The following is a 26,564-nucleotide window of genomic DNA, read 5'->3' on the forward strand; positions in this document are numbered from 1 at the left end:
TTTTTAGAAACTGGGTCATCAAGAAACAAAGCAAACAGACCACTAGATAAATCTTGTTAAAGTTTATTTATTTATTTATTTTCACTGTACAGAACACATACAGCAATCCAAAGAAAAGTCAGCAAACATATAGCACTTAAAATAAACCACTGCTTTCTCTTAATTTAGCTCCTTCTGAAACAACATTCAGCACATTTAAGAAAATCCATACTGAGACAGACTTCCCTACACATTTCCTTTTTGGAAAGAACTTTTAAATAAGCTTAAGGTTTGTTTCTCAGTCCTTGTGTTTCCTGTAAATGCATTCACTTATTCTTATGAATGTTATGCCAACAAAAAGGCCTTTAGTTGACAGACTTGTACCTTATCCACTGGTTTGGACCACGCACTTCAAAGGGTGGCTCATTGTAGTAGATGTGGTGACCTAATTCTTCCAGTGGTGGCTCCGGGTCAGTGGTAGCAAACTGAGCAGCTTCCTCGATCTCCTTCCTTACTGCCACATCAATTTCCTAAACGAAAAATGGAGGATTATTAGAAGGCAGCTCAGAAAAAGCAGCACAGTTTTGAATTTAAATGCAGTGATTAAGTATTGGTCAGAATTAGCATTAACACTGTGTCTATAAACATTAAAAAAACCTGTTAAAACTTACTTCCTACTACACATTTGTCCCTTACTACCTTTTGTAATTCACTGCCAGTGGAACATAACGCCACTGTACATTTTTTATTCTGATTCTGTGAAAGTTTGGGGTTTTTTTAAACAACCATTGATGAAAATATTTACAACATTTGCTTAGAGAGCTCCTGACTCCTGCACTAGGATTTTTCACTATCAATCATTTCCCTTTCAGAGACTTAACGCCTTCTTAGGTAGACAAGAAAGCCTGGGTAGTTTTGATTTCTACATGTTTGTTAGTATATGACAAGAGCTGTACTTGAAACACTAACAGTCATGCATACACACAGCCTTGCACTGCTGAGTTACACTCAGCACCCAAAAGCAGAATGTTGCAGGCAACTTGATTAGCTGGTCTGCAACAAAACTTCACCTTCACCAATAAAAGTGATGTTAAAACAAACTTGAAAGAACAAGTGATGCACACCGCCCTACGATGAGCATTCCCACACTAATGAGCTCTGGAAAGCACAAGAGCTTGCTTAAACAGCAACTAAAAGCCATACCTTTAATTCCTCAACGCTAGCAAGGTTGTTGTTTACCATTCTGTCCTTTAGCATGGTAATGGGATCACTTTTGCTTCTCACTTCTTGAATTTCTTCTCTAGTACGATAGCTAGGAGCAAGACAAGCAAAGACATGAACTTCTTCAGGGGTACCCTTGAATAGAGGTGAGGTTCTGGACACAGCTCACTTTTAGAGAAAGGTGTAACCCAAGGACTGTCAGGGATGCAACGAAAATACAGTGACATTCACAACTCCTGTGAGCACACTTACATCTAGAACTCTGCTTACAGCTCTAAGTGACAACTGAGTTGAAGCAGCTGCAAACTCAAATATAAAGTAGGTGAGGCAATCCCAGCCTGAGACAGCCACTACAAGGGACTATCCTGCCTCTTTCCGACCTCCCCTTACTGGGGTTCTAGGTGACTTGCTGCACGCTTCCACTCCAGGTTTCTAGCCAAACGTAGGGATATACCTCTACTTCATGTAGATAAATTTGGATTTGTCAGTTGGTGCAATGCCCAAGTCTTTTTGGCACCTGTATATTTGTATTTTTGAGAAGTGTTCTACTTGACTGGGCAGTCCAAACTGTTCCTATGATTTTAGCTTGCAGGATTTTAAATACACTAAAAAAAAACAAAAAACAAAAAAACAAAAACACACTGCTTTTCAGTTCAAGCTGTTTGAACACACAATAAAGTTGCACTGAAAGCAGATTTCATTAACAGAAAGCACACAAATTTAACTGACATTGTGCTTGTTCTAAAGCTCTTAATACTGCAAGTAAAACAAGTATTTTACAGGACCACAGATTATCAGCTGAGCAATGAGATGAGTGATCAGACTGGTCATAACCTTTATACAGACTTCAGTGGATTGAAACAGTGAATCCATAACAGTTTCAGGATTTCGACAATCACTACTTATTTGTGTTCAGAGAATGCCAAGAAAGAATGTCACTGTACCTGATTCCAGGGTCACTCATACTGTGGCCATGATAACGGTATGTCTGCAGCTCCATCACAATAGGACCCTTAAAAAGAAAAAACAACACAGAGTGTTACCACCTTGAGTGACCAATTTGTTGTTATAGCAGCAAGTATTTGGTGTAGGTGAATTGCACCAGTGGTGAATGACTTCAATTCAATTTTTTTTCTCAGTTTAATTTACATAACATTATAACAACTAGTAAAATTAAACTTAATTCTTTTCAAATGAAAGCATATGTTGATATTGTAGGCATTTATTCTCCTGTTCTTATTAAGCAGCACTATACAATGTCTTCCCTTCCAATGACACTCCACCCTTACTCAGAATATTTCAAATTGCCTGTTGTTTCCCTCTAAGATTTTAACTCACAGTTATTCATCTGTATCAACTTTTTTCCTTTTCTGTTTTATGTTCCCAGCACAAACATTATTTCACCAAATACTAAAAATCTTCAAAACCAGTGTAGCAGGCTCGGGTAACAGACAATAATGCTGACTGACAAAATTTTACTTCATTTTCCATTTGTTGTAAATATAGGACAATTATTGAAGTATTTGATACTTCCCTAATTAACCTCTTCACAAAGAACACAACTGCCCGACAGAACACCTCTCACAACAGCAATTAACTGGGGTAGAAATGAGGAAAAAGATGACAGAGTATGAGGACATATATATTTTTTTAACTGCTTGGTTAATACTAATTGCATGTTAATAAATTCTAACAAAATTAAAGAACCACTCAATTGCTTACAGGTTCAATACTGTGGAGAAAAAAAGGAAATAAAGGTCAAGTAAAGTTTCAACAGTGACTGGAGAAACTGAGCTAAATGAATAACTTTTTATGCAGCAATAATCTGGCTAAGAATTTCACCTACGGAAAAGAAATTATGATTAGTGACTTACTTTTCCAGATCTACAGTGCTCAGCTGCAAACTTTACTGCTTCTCGAACACAGAGGACATCCATACCATCCACCTGATAAAAAGAAACTACAAGGTAAATAAAGGCTAAACCCTCAACTTCCAGTTACACTACTTCCACAAGTACAAAAGGAATTCAGTTTCAAATTTTCCTATAGTCAAAAAATAATCATAAATACATTTATAAATAAAGGAAACACATACGTATGTATTGTATGGGTGTGTGCTTATGCATCCCCCTACTTCCAACCCTCCAAAAAAAAGCTGGGGTTGTCCTCACCCTGAGTCCTGGAATGTAGTCTCCTCTTTTGTAGTAGTCAGTGCTGGCTGCAGCTCTTTCAACTGAAGTTCCCATTCCATACCGATTGTTCTCACAGACAAAAATACAAGGCAACTTCCATAAGGCAGCCATGTTGTACGTTTCAAATATCTGGCCCTGAAAGAAAAGGAGCAAGTTACATCGAGACTGGGAGCTCAGCCTTCAAGCAGTAGGCTCTACTGAAAGTCAGTCAGTTGCAGAGGTCTAGTTAGGAGAAACTGTAATACTAAAAGCGATCTGAAACCAGCCCCTTGTGGCAGCTCAGCAGGACTAAAAGAGAAGCTACACTATACAAGGTAATTGCCATCTCAACTAATAGTTTATAGAACTTAATTTTTAAACCTGTATCAGTATTTGTGTTAGGGTAGCACAAAACCTTCAGCTTCAAGTGAAGTATTTCAGCAACAGTCATAAAAACCTTCACATTTGATTAATGTGGCAGAATGCTGCTACAGCAAAGTAAAGTTTGACCACAGTGCCAGCATCAGCCTTGCTATTCTAAGTCAAAGACAGGGAAAAATCAAGAACTCGTATCTCCACCTGTGTTTTGAAAGTAGGAAATTATATCAACAGTACACTCTAAACCACCATTTTCTTATCTGGCTTAATGTCTCTGCTGATAACATGAAGAGACTGGCCAGAATACCAAAAGAGCTCTGCAAGATGCTCTGTCTTCTCCTCCATCTTCAGAAATCTAGGTTACATGTTTCTCCCCATTTGGCAGCACTGTCATTGTCACTGCCATCCTTCAGAGCTCTCCTTACAGCACAGAGACTTCAGGGTGTTATGCTTAAGTGAACCACATGTAATAGGAAAGAGGATAACAAGAGTAACTGGAAACCCCTCCTCCGAAGACTCATGCAGTGTTCACATAATTAACCATTAGCCTTACTCACTCCCTAAGTATCCAGAGCACCGCAGGGCTGAGCAGCTTTCCCCCTGCTCCAGCAACAAGGGCAGAGTTCAAAACAGAGGGTGGGAAAAGACAGAATTTTCCACAGGTCCAAAACTTGATAAAAAAATCCAAGGTCATACTACATTCCTGATACATAAAGAGAATCTAGCAGTTAACTTTTTAACTGTTGATCTGAATCACCCCTCTGAAGACTACACAGTACTAAACACGCTCCTCCTCAAATGCCTAGGACAACACAAATAAGAGGTGCTAGTGTCCAAAATTCGCAAGAAGCCCAGCCACCTAAATGAAGTTTGTCTCAGTGAATAGCACTTCACAACAAAAGGCTAAAAAAAACTGCAGTGGGCTGCAGGACAAAGGGTGTACCTTGGTTCTTCTCCCCAGGACTGATTTTTCAGCACCAGTGGCCTTCAATAAAGCATCCTCGCTGCACAAAGCCCAACACAACCACCTCAGCCTAAGTTCCATGTCAGCCATTGCCTGGGTTGCAGGTACTACACAGGCAGGGTGAAAAGGGCTCTCCCACCACGTGGTGGAAATGCGGAGCTGACAGACCCCAGAAGGAAAATTGATTACCCACAGTCACACTCCTCCTCACAGTGCCACATTAGACAAAGCTTGTTTACCTGATTGGCTGCACCATCCCCATATAAAGCCAAACAGATTTCGTTTCTCCCGAAGTATTTACAGGCCAGGGCAATCCCAGCTCCAAGAGGAACCTATGACAGAGTACAGGACAAACCAACATCTCAGAACAACATTTAGAGGAGTTGGAGACAGGTGGCTTATGAACTGTAAAGTGATAGTCACACTGCTGGAGATCTGCTCAACAAACAAGTTGTTAGCAACCCACTTAGATTAGTTCCAACCTGTATTACAGCCAAAATCTAAACATTAACTATATTCTCAATTTTTTTTTTTTTTTGCTACAGTTCGCAAAACTGTGAGCAAAACAGAATAAAGACATAAAAGATTTAATAGCCACAGAGTAACAGTATCTGCATACAAGCTCACACAACAAAAAACAAGAGGAAACCACTGGCACTGGACAAAAGCCAAATTCAGCTTGTGCTTTAAAGTAGAAGTTATGTATATACCTGAGCACCAACAATACCATTGCCACCATAGAAGTTTTTGGTATACATATGCATTGATCCTCCTTTTCCCTTTGCACATCCCCCTTTTCGACCTGAAACATGAAGAACAAGCAATTTAATTTTCTCCTCGGAGGAAAAAATACTCTGCAAATGGGAACATCTAATTCAATTCCTAAAGGTAATAACACTAAGACCATGTTGTTGCTATTAGATCTGTGCGCAGTTAAGGCACAATGGCCTCTCCCAAATGAGTTTACAGTTAAATATATCACAAAACAATGAAGAGATGGGGGAAAAAGAGAATGATAATGAAAACATAATTCAGGAAATACAGAATGAGATTTAGAAGAACTTTTAAAACCAACCAAGAATTTTCAGTGTCCTACTATACAAAAGCACTTTCTGATAAACGTATGGGGTTTTTTTAATAGCCAACATGTGTAGTGGCAGAGCGCCCCCCCACCCCCCCCCCCCCCCCCAGGGGGATGGGGTTGTCGCCAGCCTGGCTGAGAGGTGAAGCCAGAGACAAAAGAAACGAAAGGAGCCCCATTGTTAGAAGGTAACAATGAATGAGCAATCTCCGGACACACGCGTGCAGAGTGCGTGGACAGTACATGCAGCCTATCACATTATTGTATAGTATGTGTTACAACCAATCACATTGTTGCAAGGTGCGTGGACAGGGCAGCTTTACTATAAAGCTAGCTCGGTCCGACAATAAAGTGAACTCTGAACATCACATTGGTGTGTCAGGTTCTGTCTCTTGCATGGAAAAAGCAACAAACATGGTCTATGTTTCTCATATAAGCAATCTGTAAAAAGCAGTATTTACAGCCCTTATTACTTTTGGCTTCTGCAAGAAAGATATGAACACTGTTCCAAATTAGTTGTAATAACCTACACTTGACTTCCCTGTGACAATAACCAGAAGTAAAAATTACAGATAGGCAAAACCAAACCAACAACTCCCCACCCTGCCCCATCACAAACATCAAAAAGTCACATTTATTCAATCTGTAGTTTGAAGAAAACCGGTGGTCCACGAAGCATTACAAACAACCCTATTAAACAAGCTGATCTAAAAACGTAAAATTTCTCATCAACCCACTCTATTTTTCATTCTAATCTGTCTTGTTAATAGCCACAGAGGTTTCTATTTTATTTGTAATAAGCACAGCTTGTTTGGTTGTTTTTTTCTGCCTTTGCTTTTTAGAAGATGTATGCTTGATCTCCTTCAGGAATTTGTACTTTTCTTTCTCATAGTGGATCATCTTTTATTATTGGTCTTTCTTTTACCTTTCATATGCTTATGAACTGGCTTCATGTGAGCTTTTATGGATCCTGCCAGCTAGGGCCAAAGTAAAGCAAAAATAATAATAAAAAATGATAATTTAATTTTAATCAGAAGACTTTCTCTTAACCGTAATTAAACTACAGTAATCTCCCTCCATTTTTTGTGCAATCCTTTCTTGTATTTTAGCTAAGAACTCCTGGTTTTACCAATGTCACTTTCTGCTATATTTTCTACTTTTCTTAGAACAATCTGCCTTGACATCCACAAAACTATTTGTCAAGGAATCATCAATTCTCCATAAAAGTCCTTTTTTATAGTTTGTTTCCTTTAGGATTGTATCCACTAGTCTTTGAGTGACTCTGCTTCCTGCTCCTTCAAAGACATTTGAATTCTGTAATTTTATGATCATTAGAACTCAGGCTGTCTTTCAGTTTGGCATGTTCAGTGAAGATATTTGTTGGCAAAAATCAGCTCTAGCAGCACTCCCTCCCTAGAAACTTGCCCCAAGTGTTGTTACTTGGAACAGCAGTCTCTGTACTCCAGATGATCTTTCCCAATTAAAAGAACCCCACTAAAACCAAGCACAATGCTACAGAAGATAATGCACGTTGTGAAAAGAAATAAATTACTATCATCACTGATGTTTGTAGTTTCAGTGCCGATAGCAGACTTGAGTCATGACAATCTCCTTACATACTCTCTTCTCAGTATTAAGTGACACCTGGAAAGTCAATCATCCACTAGACTCTGGGCTTCCACATACATTATTAACATGCATTCTTAACACACACTTACATTCTTAGTATATGAAACCATATCTCTTCTCTACCTTCAAAATGTGTTTTCCTGTATTAACATTTCAAGAATGCCAATTCTAGGATCAAGACGTTATTTATACCAACGATTCACAAAGGCCTTCAAACTCCTTGTTCATTTTTCACTTCTGGCACCCTTTCACAGACCTCTAAGAGTTCAAGAGGCTGATCCACTCCTGTCTTCCTTGCTCCATCTATGACCCTATTGTGAAGAAATCTCTCTTCACAAAATCTTAGCTCTGTCTAGATCACCATCTAACATTCTTCTTACAGTCAAATTTTCAAAAAAAATTCAGTTTACCATTACAGACAGTGTTTACCAGTCTTCCTAAGACTTCAGCAGTTTAATTCTGAAAATCCAAGCCTGTCTCCTAGGGAAGGTAATGCCCTGTCCTATTGAGAATAAACATCGACCACTAGCAAGCTCCATCTACCCAAGCTGCTGTAGCACAACAAATACAGCATATGGTATCAAGAAAAATTTTCAAAAGTTGTGCTTTAGAAGTACCAGCACATTCTGTGACCTATGTTTTATAATAAAAAGTGGATGCAGCATAAAATTATGAAATCAATTTATTCTACATCACTAAACTGCTTCTAAAGACACACTATACTTCATGTACCAACATAACTGAATTTGAATTAAAAATTCTGACACAAGTACAGCAGCATGTGAATCCTCACTTTACCAAGCACAAACCTGTCAGTTCTGCAAGAATTTCTCGAACAGGCACTCCTCGTGTATAGGTAAAGCCATGAGCTCTGTAAGCTGTTATCAAATGGTCTGTAGGCTTTATGGCAGCTTCAATCCCTACACAGCAAGCCTCCTGTTACAAAGAAATGAAGAAAAACACACAATTTCCACAGTCAGCAGCGTGGCAAGGCTAGTTATGGTCTCAAATACTTCAAACATCAGCAGAAACCAGGAAGAGCACAGAGACAGGAGACTGCCTTAAATCCCAAGGTGTGGCAGGCCTGTGTTTGCATAACCTGGAGCCGCAACAGCCTTGGGCTCTACATTCCAACTTGTCCTGATTTCAACTAACAAAAGCAGCCAAGAGGGGAACCAGAAGCTGCAAAGATCAGTGGAATTTTTCTACACCCATCTCCCACATGAAACATCTAAACAACTGCAATTCAAAAACAGAAGGGGGGAATGGACAGATAGCAAAGTTTCACCAAATTAATGAAGCTCCTTCTCTTGGCTATTGCTTTTTAGTGGGCAAGTGGCCTATGAGACACTGGAACAAAAAAATATCAATGAAGCTTGAGGAGGAGGATGTGGGCCTCCAAATGTGTTGAACTTAATATGTTGCTTATTCCTCACCTTCAGCTGATTTTCAACTGCACCTTGCCTTCTCTCTCTTCCTATTGCTGTCTCAAGACCCCAGGGATTCCCTTGTGTACAAATCATGGATCGTTACAACTTCAGACATTTTACATAGATACTTTGTTCTGATTTATTCTCCACTCTATTCAAGTCCCTAAATTAAGAAAGCTAAGGCAATATAAAACCTCTTGGAAAAAAAATTCTTACCTGACCATCATATAAGTGGCAGAAGCCACGAATAATCTTCTGCTTGTACAGCTGGTCAGACTTCAGCTCCATGCGTCGTATGGTCTGCATTGTCTTGTAGTACTGGAGCCCCTCATCTCGGGTCATCACTGCTGTGGTACTAGGGCCTTCTTCCAGGCGATGGAGGTCACATTTCTGCCAAGTTGAACAAGCAGTCATTTCTTGAAAGTAATTTATCCTATTTATTAACATCACTTTTTTTTTTTTAATGTGCCATTTTAAAATTCTGCTTTTAATATCTTTTAAAAAGAGAAAGACAGCAAAACCTAAATTAATGGGTCAAAATAACTGTCAAGTTTGTGCACTATTTCCAAATTCAGGGAATTGAAAGCTTTACTTTTTAATAACAACAGATTTCCACTCATGAAATGAAGCCTTGCAGTTCATACTAGCAGATGAACTAAAGTCCTGACAACATACTGGAAATGTACATTTGCACAGTTGCTTCATGCCAAATACTTGGTAAGAGCCAAGTTACTGGACTTGGTAAGAGCCAAGTTAGTGGCTTAGTGAATGCTTAGTGAAGAGAGAAGACAGTTTCCTTCATGAAACAGCTTGCAAGATCTGGTCCTAAGACTGGACTTCACCTCTTTTAGTACCACTTCTAACAAGCAGTGATAAACCACTGTTGTTTGACTGGCAGGATGGCTGGTGCAATCATGTACCCAGAACAACTTCATCCCCAAACCATGGACTTAATAGAGTTGCACAAGAGGGCTAATTTAGGTACCCACACAAAACAAAAATTAAAAATCAGCTAAGTTCAGTGGAATAGAACAAACAAATCACTCTGTCAGAGCAGATTAAATGGCCAAAATACTCCTATAGAGATTAGATGGTTTATATTAAGCAAAGTCTCTCCAGAGCAAATCCACTGACACCTAGACGAATTTGATATAACATGTGGACACTACTCTTGGGACAGCTCTGCTCCAGAGTTGACATAACAACAGAAACTTAGGAGTCTTGTAATCAACACAGGACCAAACATTAAACCTTGTATCTACTCAGAAAAGATTTTTTATATAAACTTATTTTCCCTCCCTTCTGCCTGTGAAACAATTTTAATACTTTACAGGCATGGACAAACACAGAGCGGATAAAAGTTTCTTTCAGAATTTATAAATTCATGAATGAAAAGCCAGCACAAAAGCTACTGTCAATAGAAGCATTGCTTTTTCCTAAGACATAGCCAATGCGGAAAGTCAACAGAATATAATGCACATTTTTTAAGCAACACCAAGTTAAGCATTAAAATTATATCACATTTTTTCCTCCAAAACCTATATGGAACTCAATCAGCTGCACATGTGGGATTGGCACCCATGACTCCATAAACAAAAGGGAGATGGAAAGAAGGGTAGGCAGGAAACAGCAACTATTTGTTTTAAAAGCAGTAAGAAAACATTAATACTCTTCCCTTCAGAACAAAAAAGGTTCTTCAGCTATTTTGTGACTTCATTCTCACAGCTGCATTGCAGCATCACAGCTGTAAAGAATCACAACTTCACATTTTTAAGAAACAAGTAACGTTACTACATACTGCCTAGCACAGTACCTCCAGCTACATTTAGGATCAGGTGAAATAGTGAGGGGTTTGGTTCCAGAAATTCAAACAGTATTTTTCTAATTGAAAAGATAAAGGGGCAATTCCATCATGTCAAGATCTACAAGCACTTACACAGAATGTCAGTATTAAGCATTCAGCTGCTTTACCTTAACTTCAAACGTAGCTTCACTTGCAAAGTCTGCATAGTTACGCGATGATGCTACCATCACTCGAGATGCCTTTAAAAGAAAGACAAAACCAAAACACGAGAAATATTTAATTATCAAGCAAAAGTGGGTAAATTCTCAAATAATTTCTAACAGTACTCACAAATTATGTGTGAATTAAAGTCACCGGTGACATATCCTTATAACACTAGAGAACTTCTATTTTATATGTGTGTGCTAGAAGTACGTTAAAACAGTATTTAAATTAACATTAGAAAAAGAGAATTTTAAATTTGTAGTACCCTTAATTGTCTAGAATTAAACCAAGAAATTTCAAAAGATTATGAAGAGCATCAAAGCCACAAAAATAATTATTTTTCCCTTCATCTGCCAGATTGTCTATACAAGTAGAGACAGCAAACACAGATTTTGATGGCTCTGTGCTGACTGGAATTTGCCTTATTAAAAAAACCAACCCCAAACAAACACAAGCCAAACTAAACCAAACAAAAAGCAGATTTCTGGAATGTGAACTACTCTCACTCTTTCTTTTCAAGACGCATGGCAATAACAACAGAGAGTATCACTTAAGTGGGTAACAGCATGGCCACTACTTAAAAATTACCTACAAACATAAAAGGTGACACACCCGAGTATACATGAAATACAGAACAGAAAAGGTGGCATGGTAGGGAAGAGATAAGAGGGACATTTAAATATACATTACTGTTCTGTCTTAAAGAATAAGCACAAGCTATTGACTTAATGAACATCTGGTCTTTTTAGATAATTTCACAAAGTTTCACTGCAGCATCATATTCGATGCTCACCTGTCCCTGCATGCACTGTGGTCCTAGCATAAAGAACAGACTACGTCTTTAGTGGCAAAATCGTATTGCTAATTAAGTTACACATAAATTTCAGGAGCTCATTCAACCATGGAATTTACATACATGTAACTGAAGGTTCATTATTTCAAAAGTCTGAGAATCTCTGGGTCACTGTCTCCAAAACAGGTCTGATTGATAGGTAGAAAGCTTGGTAAAAAGTCAGGAGAAATTTCTCAATCCGTCCTAGTTACCCACTTTGTTGCATATTTGATTTAGCAATCCTGATCCCCTCCTCCCCCTGCTCCATTATCAGATTAAACAAAGTTTTAAATATAAACCAAGTTTTTACACTGTCTACCACAATGCATCAGTATTATCAGTGAAAAAAAACCAAAACTATTTGACTTCTAGAGTTGGAAGTAAATCAAGAGTTTGGGAATCACAGAATGGCTTAGGCTGGAAGGGACCTTTGTGGGCAACCTGCTCCAACTCCCCCACCCCCCATCCTGCATATGACATAAAAGCAAAAGTTCTAAATAGATGGCCAATACACATGTCAAAAACAAATCTCTACATAACTAATTCAAGCCTTACCTCACTAACAGCTCCCTAGGTTAGCAGCAGTTTGAAGGGGGGGGGGGGAAAAGAAAAAAAGAGACAAGAGTAAGTGACTGTAACAATTAGGAAAGAAGTCAGCCAATGATTAGCCAACTAGAACACTATAAGAGGTAGTTTCTTCACAGGCAAGCTCTGTATCATGGAAATCCATTTTTATGCTTTGCAATATGCTCAAAGTAGCTATAAAATACTACTTTACGGATTAAGACTGCTTCTATTTATTTGCTAATTTACACTTTCAACATAAATGCACAGGAACAATTCAAGACAAATATTTACATATTTGGTAGTCCCTAGGATCCAAAAATCTGTGTTAAGATATCCAAACCAAATCTAGTTTCGACTTCCAGGAAAATGCAGATGTCAGGAGCCAGCCAAGTACTTGCAGCGAGGAACTAATTTTAGGCATCCATGTTTGAAAATTTTAATATAGATGTTTTATTTGTAAACTAGTAAATAGTTTCAGATACATATTCTACATAGTCTCAATACACATAGAAAGATCTTTTCCACACAAGAGATAACACATAACAAATGATATGCTAACACCCGAAAAAAAAAAAAGAAAAAATGAAAGAAAATTTAGAAAAAGATGAAGAGAGACCATTGCTTAAACAAAGAAAGGTGAAGTGGCTATAAAAAGGTCAGATGGCTGAATTTTAAATGGAACAAGAAGAGTGTGTTCACCCCCTGTTTAGGATCTGCCCTGTGCTGACAGCCAAAATACAAATAAACAAAATAACTCTATGCAAAGTGCCGGGAAAAGGGTTTCAGAAATCAAAACACTTTTTTAGTGCGCTAAAGAGGAAGACAGCAAAGCGGTGGCTGCGCACTGAAGCAGCAGAGCGTCTCCGGGCAGGGCGGCTGCAGCCGCCTCTTCCCAGCGGCCCGTGCTCCGGCCGGCGCCGCCGCGGGAACGCTCTGCCCTCCCGCCACGACGCCGGGGCTGCTGGAGGCACGTTCGTCCGCCGTTTCCCCTGCAGGGACCCCACGCGTGGGCAGCGGCACCGGCCGCGGCGCTTGGAAAGCACTACGTACCGGGCACTTGTAACGGGCGGTTATGCAGTGAGACCCTGCACACAGCAACCGTTTTATTTTCACGCAGTATTTTACACTGAGTAAAAAATAAATAAACAGCTTTAATTTTTAAAAAAAAATTATTTTATTTTGCCGCCGGAACCAAGTAACCGGTCTGGCTCCGGTTACGCCCGTGCTGCCAGCCCTCACGCCAGCGCCACTTCCAAAGGACAAACCCACGACCCCAGCGCAGCAGCCGTGCGGTACCAGCAGGCGGAGCCCAGCGCGGCCGCTCCCCGCCAGCCCTGGCCCGGCCTCCGAGGGCCCGGACACGCCGTGACCGGGCAGGGCTTGCGGCAGCCCAGGTGCCGGGCGAGAGACGGCGGGCAACACGCCAACGGCTGAGGCGGCACCGGCCGCCCTGGCCCGGCCCCGCCGACAGCGCACCCCCGGCCCCCCCGCGCGTCTCGCTCACACCACACAGAGAAGCGCGCGACAGCCCCGGGCCGCCCCGCCGCGCCCGTTGGTCCCCCCCGCCCCGTTCTGTGGCCGGGCAGTTAACGGCCGCACTCACCGTCCTCCCGGCGGCCGCGGCCGTGGCGGCGGCCGGACCCTGCAGCACCCGGGAGAACGCGGCCAGCAGCATCTTGCGCATGGAGCGACAGCGCCTGGAGCGGCACCCCCGTCCTCGAGTCTCCTTCAGCCGCCGCCCCTGCCACCACCGCCAACCGCCCGCCTCCCCGGCCAACCAACAGCCTCCCGGAGACCAGCTCCCGAGCGGTGGGCCGACCGGCGCCTTTCCCTGCGTGCCTCCTCCACGGCGCGCATGCGCGGGGCCTGGCGGCGTCGAGGCAGCTGATTGGCGCGGTGCGGAGCTGGGACACGGCGGGCAGTGACGGGCCGACACAGGCTCCTGCGTGGGGATTTGTGGCGAGTGAGTGGGCTGTGTCGAGGAGGAGGGGTGATGCGGAGGGTCAGCGGGATCCCCCATAGGCGAGAGGGCCTCACGAGCCGGTCACAGAATCACGACATCACAGAGTAGTATGGGTTGGAAGGGACCTTCAAAGGTCATCTAGTCCAACCCCCTGCAATGAGCAGGGACATCTTCAACTAGATCAGGTTGCTCAGAGCGCCGTCCAGCCTGGCCTGGAATGTCTCCAGGGATGGGGCATCTACCACCTCCCTGGGCAACCTGGGCCAGTGTTTCACCACCCTCCTTGTAAAGGATTTCTTTCTCATGTCTGGCCTGAATCTCCCCTCCTTTAGTTTAAAACCATTACCCATTGTCCTATTGTAACACGCCTTGCTAAAAAGTCTGTTTCCGTATTTCTTGCTGGCCTCTTTTAAGCACTGAAAGGCCCCATCATTAAACACAGAAAAGATCAATTTGTTCAAAACCCTCGGAGTCTAGCAAGTGCACCTGGATTAAGGCTGTCTTTGGCCAGCTGGACATGAAAAGGAGTGTTTTGAACATTCCCCTCTTCCCCAGCCTTGCCACTTCCCCAGCTCTGCCTGGTGCCTGGCACAGCCCCTCCAGCATATTGGTCTTCGTAAAAAGCATTCCCTAACTCATTTTTATGTGCATTAAGTAACTAAAGTGTTATTATACAACAGTACCTTTAAATTTCATAGGCATCCCACCCCTGGGAAGTGTGCAACAGTTAAGTTTTAACTAAATGTTGAAGAGTCCTCTTGTCAGATCGCATCTGCTGACCTCTCCAGCCAGCCTCCCCTTCCCACCCACTGACAGGTTCACTCTGCGGTTCCACGCTGGTTGCAGAAGAGTGCCCAAACCAGGTTAACCGCTCCTCACGCCATCCTGGCTCCACATTTGGCTGTTGGCTCCTGCCCCTGCTCCGCTTCCCTTAGCAGGGCTGACATCAGCACCCGCATAACCCTGTAGCTGAGCACTGAACTGATCCAGCTAAAAGGTAGCAACACTACCCCGTCCCCTCCCACCCCCCCAAAAATGCTTGTGTTTGCTGAGTCCTGAGGGTTGCACAGAGCTCAGCACATTTGCAGCACTACTGATAAATCCTTAAAGCACAGTTAGCACTGAAAATATGTTCCTGAAGCTAATTACACCTCAGCCTCTATCAGAGGACAGAAAGCAGACATCTGTCTCCGAAACAATGCTTCATCTGGATCCCCACTGCACTGTTCACCTCCTTCCTTGGCTGCTTACTTGTTCTGTTGCACAGGATGCCAGTGGCCAATGTGATTCTTTCCTCATCTTCTCCATAACGCAAAGTAGGAAGAGGTGAGGAAGACGGGTAGCCATCTCTGCAGACGTGTTAAAAAGAAGCCTAACTCTTTATGTATTTGGTTAGTTGTTGGTTAGAAAAGCAAGCCCAGAGTTGGCACCAGCATGCTGGAAGACAGAAAATTAGCAGACTTTCTTCAGCTTCAGGTGACAATACAGAGCGCTGGCAGTGCTCAGCATCCTACCTTTGTGCTGCTACCCTGCAGGTACTCCAAGTTACGCTATGCATTAGCACAGGGTGAAATGTATAAAAGAAGCAATTTCAGGCTGCCTCTTTTCACATCTAAGGGATTAAAACCTTAAAACATCTGAAAATAATGTCACTTGCTATCATGAAATCCACCTGTGAGTAGACAAGTAGTGCTGTTTTCAGTTCTCACTAAGGACAAAGTTCTTGCTAACACACTGCTAAAGGCAAGCCTACACAGGTGCTTCTTCTAGAGTCATTTTTGGTATGCAACTTATAAGAAGCTTGAATTTTTCGAGTTAGTTCTGCACTACCCAGCAGCTTTAGATGTCGTTCATGAAGCAGCAAGAGCAACAACAGCAGCTGGCCTCCCAGAGAACAAAATGCTGGGTAAAAACATTGATAAATTGTTTCAGAAGGCATTTTTCCTGGACTATCTTTAATCTGTAGCACTTCCCTTCTTGGAAAGCAAGTACAGACTTGCTAGAGATGATGTTCTGCAGGCAGGGAGTGGCCCTACAGCTAGAGAAAGCATTACCCAGAAGGTCTGTGTGAAGGTTCCCCAAGGTTGCCAAGGTATTGTGACAGCCAGAGGGGTCCCAGGCTGCTTCTGAATGGTGTATCTGTCTCTGTGTGAAAGTTCACAACCTCCACCTGTATCAACCAGTGTTGCACAGGACTGGAAAGATTACTGATGGATTCATGTGCACCACTAGTGGTCATGCACACACCAGTTATGTTGATGCGACTCATGAAACACAAATACTTCCAGTGTCCTCCTGGCCTACTCAGGTTTACAGCGAGGCCAAAGGGCACCCAGGGTGGGATGACTTCTGCTGTCTGCAGGTGGCAGGATTCCCTAGCAGACTGTGTCACCAACCTGCCAGGGACGGAGTCAGGAGATGGGCAGGGGGAAGCAGAGGCTTTGAGGTCACCTCATGGTAACAGTGCTCCACCTGGCTGGTGACAACAGCTTCCTGACACCCCTCACTGAAGATGCTGCATTTTGGGAGAGATATGCAGAAAAAATAATCTATTTGAAGAATGCAAAGGGGCCCAAATCCCCAGCAGCAACAGTAGCACCTCTCTTCTTTCCCTGGTGCTTTCCTGTGAAGAGGGAAAATTGACCAACCAGGAGAAGGAGCACCTCTGAACATGATGCTTTGTATGTATGGCTGAATCTTCCTGCTGCTCACTCCGTCTCTTCAGGCCTTCTTCAGCTTCCTCATATATTTTCCCTACTGAAGCCAAAACTCTCTGCTTCCTCTCCTCATGACTCCCAGTGCTGTTTCTTCCCTCTCTGTCATTTCGAACAAGCTGTTCCTTGTCCTGCCTTCTCCATTGCACTAGCTCCGTGTAACATTTCCTCCCCTCCTCCCATATCCTTCGTACCCAGCTTTTTTACTTGCTAATACATATTTTTTTAGCACATCTCATTTGGAAAACTGGCCTCTGGTCAGAGCTGGAGAGATGTGCAGCAAAGGTAGCTTGCACTAGTGAGGGTGGTAAGGCTATCAGAATTTCCTGCAATACATGTCAGAACAATGATTCACCACTTTATTCTGCAGTTTTATCATTCTATAGTTGAGGCTTATCTGCTTTAGCCCGAGAGAATGAAGCACATAGGTATCTGTACATGAGATACAAAGCTTGTGGTAAACTCATGTGCCACTTCTTCACTAAGCAACAACATGAAGTAATTTTTTCAAGAGATCTGTGAACAATTAACTGTGGACATCATCCTGCTTAAAGGAAAAATTATTATTATTATTACAAAAGAGTGCCGTTCTATATCATCTACCTGTTCCTTCTCCATGTGGAAGAAAAAAGCGAAGCACTTTTTATAATCACGCATTTATAGATTGATACATTTCTAACACTTCTAGTAGCCATAGGAAATAGTTATTTTTCATGGGAAAGGACCCATTTTTGTCCTACCTGGAAATATAGTAAAGCATTGACCTATATTACCTCTGTGACTATTTTACTTTCGTGTTATTTCGTTAATATGTTTTCTCCATTAAAAACTCTTAAAACATCCTGAAATTATTAAATTGTCCCACAGACAAACTAATGCAGAAAGCTAATTCATGAATGAGGTAAACAATGAAAAGGAAAACATAATAAAATCGTACGCAGAGAACGACACTAGAAAATAATTTAATGAAAGATGATTATGTAATATTTCATAATGGAGTACCTTGCCATGTGTGACTCCAGTATTACCACATCAAGGGTGTGGTGCGTGGCAGTTGGCCAAAACTCATTGTTTTCTATTGTTCTGGGTGTGATACTGAAATGTTATCATTTTTCAGACTGCAGCTGCTATTACAAATGTCTGCTGTTACGTTAAAGACAGAGGAGAGCATCCAGTGTTCGGGACTCACCCCAGCTCACCATCCGTGTGCATCCAGGTGGAAGCAATTCTCACCTCATTCTGGGAGTCAGAAGCTTTCTGCCTGATTTTCCTTCTTCCTGTGCCACCATAGACCTAACGCCGGCCACAGAACAGCTTGTGGTGACAGCAGTTCAGCTCCATTTTCTCCATGGGGGCATCTACACTGTGGTGCGCTTGCCCAGATCTCCTGTGTGGCACTGTAAGGTGGCCCCTTAAATCGTAATAACTATTCTTCATGTTTATTCAGTTCCAAAAGCTTGTAGTAGACAGAGGCTGTGTAGCAGGCCATCTGAGTGTCACCTGAATGGCATTGCGCAGTGGGACTGGGCTGCATGCTTGGTGGTGTGGGAATCTGTGTGGTGTCATGGTGAGCTGGCTCTGTTTTGAAGGACTGGCTTGGAAGGGTGGTGGCACAGCCTCATTCCTGCTGGTCACAGGCAGGACTGTGCGCTGGTTTCTTCCTAGAGAGAAGCAGTCAGCTTCAAAGAAAAGCACACAAGTGGATGAACGCATTCAGATGTGAACAACTGGGGACCAGGTCCTGGAATGGAACCAAAGAATTAAGCTATCAAACAGAACAGACGTAGCCTTAGTTTGTTTTCCATCTTTAAAACCTGAATTGGCAGCTTTACTCCAGATGCGTCCTCCAGTTCTAAATGTACTACACTCTGTTTGAAACTTCTCAGCAGGAACAATCATTTTTCTCTCATTGTTCCTTCTTTTGAGTTTTCATTTGTTTTATCTCCTCCTATTTTTCTTTCTGTCCTTCCCTACCTCATTTGATTGTCATGCCTAGATCTTGCCAAAGTTTCTTTTGTCACTATTCCTCTCTTCTTTTTTTCAGGTCCATGTTGCTCCTCTACATCTCTCTCAAAAAAAACCCTCTCTCCATTTTGGTCCTTTGCCTCTCACCCCTTCTGACTAAGTCCCATTCTGTCCTACATTTTCTAGTAGCTCCTGGTTTAGACAGCAACAGTGTTCCCAAGTCACTTTTAATAATGAGACACAGGCAATCAGCATTGATGGGGGGATTAGAACAATTAATTACGCTGTCAAAATCCTTCAGACAATTTGTTTTCTTTGGAGTTGTCGGAGTTTGGAAGAGAAGTAGTTTTCTAGGATCTTCCAGATGTTTTTCTTCTAGCAGTTGCAGAAAAATAGATTGAGAAATTATGATTTGTTTGTCATTCTGATTGCTTTTCTGCATTATCATTTGGAAAACACTGAAGGACCAAGATGCCAATGAAGTTATAATGTCATTTTTCATGCTTGAATTATTTATCTTTTTATGCCATTCCTCTCTGTGCCTCCCATTATGTTACTTTCTTTTTTTTAGTCCCAGGAGTAATTAGTATTACAATATACAGAGAAGCACTGCTGTAGAAAAGGCTGTATTCATTTACATAGTAAACTCACAAGGAAAAGAAGCTGTTACTTTACTCTCTTGCATAAGCCAAACTACCGTGGAATTATTTGAACATAACATTGATCCGTTTGAAAACTGGGAAGAAAACAGACATATTTTCTGTTGTTGCTGGATCTCATTGGTATGAAAACTGAAATCTTATGTCTGAGATTCAGTTCAGTCCTTTTGCATTTTGAGATCATATATGTGTTTCTGGTATATATAAAGGTATAGTTTTATCCAGAATCAAGATCTTAGACTTTGTGTCTGCAAGACTTAAGCAAACTCTCTAAACAAACACTTTGTGAAACCTCTGTGTACATAGAAAGATTTTTAAAGAAACCAACTGTTTGTAATTTATGCTTTATACATAGGCATCCCTTTTCTGCTCTGTTCTGTTTCACAGCACCTTACACACAACTTTCTTTTCAATACAGCTCTATATAACACCTGCCTTTTTCACACGGGCAGAATATTTTTGAACAACACTCACTTGAGAACAACTACAATTCCAGATTCTTCCCTGCAGGATTGTTGCCATTCCCTGCCTGACTTTTCTTTTTCGGGTTCTGCTCTCTGTTTCCAGGTAGAAAACACTGATTTACATCCTCTCTTTCAGTCCACTCTTCCCATTTTACAAATAACTCTGCGTTCTCATCCTCTGCCCCTCTGTTTTATGTCTCCTCAGAATTAAATGGGAGATTCTGTGTTCCCTTATCCCTTGCTAATAAGAAAAATGAATAGTACAGGCACAAGGAAAGACTTCACCAGAATTATGTTACCAGTGGTATCACAGATCACTAACTATTAATTGATTGTGGGCTTTTTGGAGTCTTAGGGGATAAAAAGAGAGCTGTGTGGAAAACGTGCCATCAGGCGGCAGCGCAGCCCCAGGATGGAAGCGTCTCTGCACTTTCTCCTGCAGCCGGTGGCAAACCCAGAGCTACCGAACAGTGACTCAAACTGTTCTGTCAGTGAGGCACTGGAGGTTGCTCAGTTACTTGGGAGAGTAATGTTAGGATAATATGAAGGGAACCAACTGAAAATTAGCTGGTTACCCTGGAAAGGGTGCGACTGCTTGGTGTTACTTCCCCAGTTGTAGCTGTGGTGTTTCTTTCCTTTCCCTGAGCACAAAAAGGGGATGCTTAGTACCCAATCTGTCCCCTGGCTCCCTCAGGGGAAGGAGTGCCTACTTTAGATTTGTCCTTCAATAATTTTGGTGTTAATCTGGTTTTAATGAAGCTCATAAATTTGAACGGAGTCAAACTTACACAACCCTTCTCCCCACACTCCCCACACCAAAGAAACTCAACTGTACTTGTTGCAAAGCTTTTTGAACCTCTGCAAAATCCAAGCCAGTCCTGTGGTATACATTAAGGGCCATATATCACAAAAAAGCCCCACCCTGAGATATGTGTCATGACCAGTCAATACCAGACTCGTATGATCTGAAGTCATTTTGCACTAGGCCACATTGTCTCTGACAACCCTTAGTGGATTCTGATTCATTCCTTGCTTACTCTAGTTTTGTGATCATATGATGCCACTTGCTTTAGCATGTGTGCATCTGGATCCACATGCAGAAAACCTGCAAATAATGATAGGAGAGAACGCTACACTTATGAAAGCAGATCAAAGAAATAATTAAGAATGTTCTTTAATCTGGCTTCCGGAGCTTTGATACTAAAATACACTCTTGTGCCTTTGGAGGACTCAGGAATAAAACTCATCTCTCTAATCTCACACTTTCAGGAATTCTTTTCTTTTGCCATGATTAAGGGCATTCAAAATTATTTTCAGTTATGCAACCAAGACTGCTCTAAATGCATACAAATAAAATGGGGAGTGGGGAGTGAATTAAGTAAGAAACAGTCTTCTGCTTTTCAGAGATGTGAAGAGCAGTCCCTCCAGTCTGACAATTTTCTGTTCAGGTGTTTTCTTTTATTGAGAATGGTTGAAAAGCATTTAAATACAAAAATTTGTTAAGGGAACTTGGCTAACTTTCGCCAAACCACGGAATCCCTTCTGGTAATCTGCATGTGACTTCCCGAGTGAGTAGAATGAACCCCATATTAGTACTTTGTTCCTCACTTTTAAAATCAGATACAGCTTTGTTAAAGCTGAATTCAGTGTCACCTGGTCCTGAACATCACAAGGCAATGCCTACACATTTTTTTCTAAAAGTTATTTTCTTGGTAACATTAAATGGGATCTTCCGTATAATTTTGGCCTAAAAACTCAGAATATTTTGGCTGTGTTATTGGTTTACATTTGGATATTAGATTTGTGCTTGCATTACTATCGCTTAGGCAAGTCCTGAACAAGTGGCCGAAGGCAGCACTAGTCCAAGGCCTCTCCAGTTTTGGGGAGTCTGAGCCAGATAAGCAAAATTTGGAGTTGTGTCCTGTGCCCCGGGCAGAAAGGAGTGGAAAGAGCTATAAAACTGTAAGGAGAGCTGTATGGAGCTGGGTTTGTGGCTCCCGGGGCCTGGGTGCTGATGGGGAGCATGGACACCATGCCCTGCCAGAGCAGCACTGCTGCCCCATGGACTTCTCTGCCAGCAGCAGCAACCAGCAAGACTTTCCAGGGCCCCAGAACCAGCAAAATAAGGAGTAGGGCCATGATAATTTTGTTGCCCCTGGCAGTCACCTGTCTTAGGCAAATCCTAGTTTTCCCCATGTTTCTAGCTGATCCTCCACAAGAATGGCTTTTTATTCCGGTAACGTATCTCCTTGATGTGTTTCCCTTGCCTACAAACCCTAGGAGTCTTTGTCTGAAGGGCCAAGGTGTGCTGCAAACAGATTTGCTTGCAAAAATATTTGCTGAACAGTAATTCACTATAAAGCCATGCAAAAGGGAAGAAGGGGCGAGTATCTCTTCAGAAAGCAGCTGGTGGAGACTACGAAGTGTAACTACCATCTTGATGAGAACAAGGTTTACCATACTGCTTTTCAGATTTTGAGTCTTCTCCAGGCTCAATCAAAATCAATGAGAAGCTTCCTATTGATTTCTGTGTGTTTTCAGTAAAGCTCTTTGTGTATTAGCTTTCAAATGTATTGATATGTTTATGTTTGCAGTCAAACATACAAGACCAAAACACTTTGACATAAACCACGCAAATCATTAAAAGATTTTAAGATTTTGTGTCCTGTGTTCAGAGCTTGGAAGCGCATGATTAACTTCAGCTGTACTTAAACAATGAGTAAACATGAAGAAGAGTTTGTCTTTGAATACAACCTATTTCTAAGTGTTTGTTAATTTTACAGTCTCTGCCAAGTAAGGCACAATTTATTTCTTTTTGTCTGACTAACTTCAACTGCTTTAGAGAGCCATAAACTTTATACAAGGGTTATGCCTTGGATGCTTTTACTATACCGTCCTGCAATCCTTTGCTCTAGGTTTTCTTCAAGCATCTGTCTCCTATTTCATATGACAGTGTTCTCCCAGATCCTTCAACAGCTAGACTCAAAAATTCTCTTGCTGATGCCATATAATGCAGCTGACAGCAAATTTTCTTTCCCATTAGAAACCTCAATGGTCACTCATTTGTTTTAAATTACTTTTGTTGGAATGTTTCACTTTTTTTTGCAGGTGGCTATTTTTTCCTCAAACAAAGCTAATACTTCAAGTTAGTCAACTATTTTGATTTACAAATTAGCCAAATAAAACAAACGTTTCAAATTCTGATGGCCATTTACCTGAAGCAAGTACATTTTGGTGAGGAAAAGAACCATGTGAGTTGGATGGAGTGGGTACCAGCAAGGAAAATTCATGTGTTCTATTTTTCTACAGCAGCATGACAGCAATTTTCAGCAAGGCTCAGAGCAATTTGGTTTAGTCTCCCATGAAATGGGTTCATCTTTTTCCCGTTAATTTTTCATCAACTTTTCAGTGAGAGTAGACAAGCAGACTGAGCATCTCGTTTCCACAAAGACTAGAATATACATTTGTAAGATCTGTAGGGTGGCTGGATAGATATATCTTGTTTATTTTTTAGATGCATTTTGTATTTTTTTTTTTTCTCCAGAATTCAACTCATAAAAACATTTTAAGCCATTCTAATTGCAACATATAGTCTGTGACTCAGATATTCAGGTCAATAAATGCTTTAAAGAATCTGAAGATTTATGTTGGAAAAAAGAGTTGGGTAAGCCCATTTCAGAATACATGACCACACATCAATTTCAAATACTAATGTTCATCCTGAGAGAGTTCTAATAGGGAAAACTCAGCTATGATAATCATAACTACGTGTGAGGGATAGGCAGCAATGAAACCAAAGGGTGCACAATATTAGGATGGCATTTTTTTCCTATTTTTCACCCAGGTAGGCAGATGAAGTGGAGGAAGACGAGACTACTGTACAAATTTGGTATGTGGGGTCATGATAGTGTGGCCACCACCCACTTGAAAAGCTAGTAAGGAAAGCCAGACAGACAGAATTTCTGGGAGAACATTTCTCAATGGCTGGAAAAGTATGTGAGACAAGTGATCCAGCTGGCTGACCCAAAGCAGTGTAAAAGTTGTAGATTTCCAGTGTGGATTTTTTTATAGCTCTTCTAGGAGGAGTTTAGCTCAAAGAGCAGATCAGAAAACAGAAGCAAAGGAAATCTGAGCTAGTGTGAATTTTTCTGTTATTTTTCCAAACTGTTTGAACATGTACATTCAGTCAGTTGAAGAGTTCCCTCGTTAGTCCTGCACGCTTATTTCCACTTTTATAGCAGAAGAAAGGACAGAGACGGAAATATGAAATGATGGTGCTTCAGGGTGTTGTATTCAACTGATTTTCCTTCTGGTTTGCTTCAATCTGGTGCTGATTTTAGTAATTAGCATCTTCACTTGGCCTACCTACAACTGCAATATTTATAAAGACTCATGTAGTCTGAAGATTGCCTGTTAGCTCTACGTTAAAGAATGTTCAAGAGCATAAATTATTCCAGGAAGGGAATGGAATAAAATACTCAACAATTTGCCTCTGGATTCGCTTTTCCTGGACAGTAGATAGGAATAACTTCTTCATTTCAGCTATGTCTCTGTTGCAGATTGCCTGTGCCAGCAAAAGATGTATCACTAGGAAGACCAAAACATATTGCAGGGAACAGTATGCCTTGGATCAGCTGAAATGTTTGACACTAAAGATGCCATCCTGTGTAATTAATTTTCTTGATAGTATGTAAGGACTAATGTAAGCCCCACAATGACACTGAAACAAGCCCTTGAGGCTATTACTGTTGCGTTTTACATTAAAGACCACATTATTTTATTATTATTATTATTATTATTATTATTATTATTATTATTATTATTATTATTATTATTATTATTATTATTATTATTATTATTATTATTATTAATTTAAGGGAGTATCAGCCCCATGAAAACCAGAGTGAGACACTGTCAGCCTCTGAGGCTCATTACTGCTTAGATCAGGGTTACTTAACAGTTTGGTGGGACAGATGCCAGTTTTGGGCACATCTGCTGTCCATTTGTGCTGCTCTCTCAAGTCACTTAGATGGGATTATTGCTCATCAAAGAAAGGGGCCAAGCATGTGCAGTCTCGGTAGGAGAAGCCTGAACTGTTAGAGGCTGAGCAAAATCACCCCACAGGCTGCCAGCTGCCTTCTCTGATCCAGGCTGTTACTCTCTGGCATTATTTCTTACTGGACCTCAATTCTGTAAGGCCATTATTCCTTCCATAGCTGAAAAACTGCTGTAACTGAGCAAACAAGCGCTTAGGGAGGAGAGATTTTTGTTAAGAAAACTATCTTTCAGCAGCAGGGAATTCGCAGTTAATTGCAACTCTTTGTTATACCAGATGACTGATCTAAGAATATAAGGAGTCTATGAGAAATCCAAATACAAGGACCTCAAAATGAGAGTTTCTGACGATACTTCTTTTCAAGCCATTGTTACCAGGACATTAGTTCTGAAAACAAAGGCTAGAGTCCTCTTCTTGCATGTTCAAACCTACATTGTTACTGGTGGGATGTTTCTTTGCAAGAAAAGCTATGAGTCTGTCTGTCTGCCCTGAATGCTTCCTGAAATATCTCTAGGCAGCCAGTTGATTAGGTTCTTAATGGGTTTGAAAATTTGATGTTGTCAAACTGAAATTTGACATCATTTAAATCAATAAAAAGGTAGCCACGCTTGTTTCAGAAACTCATACTTGTGTAGCAGTCCATGTACAAACAGTGCCTTTGCAATTAAGGATGTAATTACACTAATTTGACTATTCTTATAAGAAATGGTCACTTGGGTGAGTAAAAGCAGCAGACCCAAATCCATATATTTCAGAGAGTGGGGACAAACTCAAATCATAATGAAAATTGATTTTGAGATTACTGCCTTTTGGATGTTCCTTCTCTATAGCAGTTTCACATCTGTCAAACTTGTCAGGGAAAAGCTTTTTGACTTTCACTGGTGGGTATAGTCTTATGAAATCGTATGCAGGTAATGATGGCATGTCTTGATTTATATTGCTCCCTCAAATAGAGATCCATTAAGAATACTTTAGAAAAATTCATGTTTTGAATAGATTTTTTTAAAAAGATCTGCTGTGGAAAAGCAGCATCATATAGAGATACTCAGCTAGAGTTAAATCAAGTACTCTGCATGCCAGAAGAAATTCAGATGTGGTAACGTGGTTTTGGATCTCACTAATTTGAGGTAGCATGTCAATTTTTGCTTAGCAGCTGTGCTTTATTTATGTGTGAATGTGCAGGTACATAAAATGGTGCTCAAACAGTATAGATCTCCCTCTGAGAAATGAAGTTTGAAGGTGGCATTACTTATGTTCTTAATCAAATAATGAGAAGTTTCCATTTTTTGTAGGCAAACTTTCTTGGACAGGAATCCAGTGCACCCAAAAATAGAAAAAGGCAAGATCGGGGTCCCATCCACAAAGACCATAAGGTCAGAGCGAAGGCACAGTGAGAACAGGTTTCCAATAAATGCCTGTCATGCCAAACAGAAAGAGTGCCAGTATGAGGAACACACACAAAATGTGCCTCAAAATAAATATG

The 26,564-nt window shown here is 41.2% G+C and overlaps 1 protein-coding gene and 1 long non-coding RNA gene across 3 annotated transcripts; one reads left to right on the top strand and one right to left on the bottom strand.

Moving 5' to 3' along the window:
- Positions 1-47: 47 nt before the first annotated feature.
- On the bottom strand, positions 48-14,108 carry PDHA1 (pyruvate dehydrogenase E1 subunit alpha 1). Of its 2 annotated transcripts, XM_065071909.1 has the most exons (12): positions 13,864-14,092; positions 12,249-12,263; positions 10,825-10,896; positions 9,070-9,243; positions 8,233-8,359; positions 5,424-5,515; positions 4,953-5,045; positions 3,372-3,527; positions 3,075-3,146; positions 2,145-2,212; positions 1,183-1,291; positions 48-509 (listed from the first exon to the last, which is right to left on the bottom strand). In XM_065071909.1, exons 1-12 carry the CDS (start codon positions 13,942-13,944, stop codon positions 345-347), a joined length of 1,224 nt encoding a protein of 407 aa, XP_064927981.1. In that variant the 5' UTR covers positions 13,945-14,092; the 3' UTR covers positions 48-344. The 2 variants fall into 2 exon arrangements, with proteins under 2 accessions (XP_064927981.1, XP_064927986.1); XM_065071914.1 differs by lacking the exon at positions 12,249-12,263 and having other exon boundaries at positions 13,864-14,108.
- LOC135580093 (uncharacterized) lies at positions 14,061-22,676 on the top strand. The gene is made up of 2 exons (XR_010474254.1): positions 14,061-14,223; positions 18,055-22,676. It is a non-coding gene; the product is annotated as an uncharacterized LOC135580093 (long non-coding RNA).
- The last annotated feature ends 3,888 nt before the right edge of the window (positions 22,677-26,564 follow it).

Source organism: Columba livia, chromosome 1 (assembly GCF_036013475.1).
Source record: "Columba livia isolate bColLiv1 breed racing homer chromosome 1, bColLiv1.pat.W.v2, whole genome shotgun sequence".
NCBI classification, from domain to species: Eukaryota; Metazoa; Chordata; class Aves; order Columbiformes; family Columbidae; genus Columba; species Columba livia.

Excerpts from the sequence above, each read along its gene's own strand:
- PDHA1 (XM_065071909.1), bottom strand. The coding sequence starts at position 13,944 with ATGCGCAAGATGCTGCTGGCCGCGTTCTCCCGGGTGCTGCAGGGTCCG. Across the intron at positions 8,360-9,069 it reads GCCACTTATATGATGGTCAG|GAGGCTTGCTGTGTAGGGAT; the intron begins GTAAGAATTTTT and ends TCTTTGTAACAG. Across the intron at positions 5,046-5,423 it reads ATGGTATTGTTGGTGCTCAG|GTTCCTCTTGGAGCTGGGAT; the intron begins GTATATACATAA and ends ACTCTGTCATAG.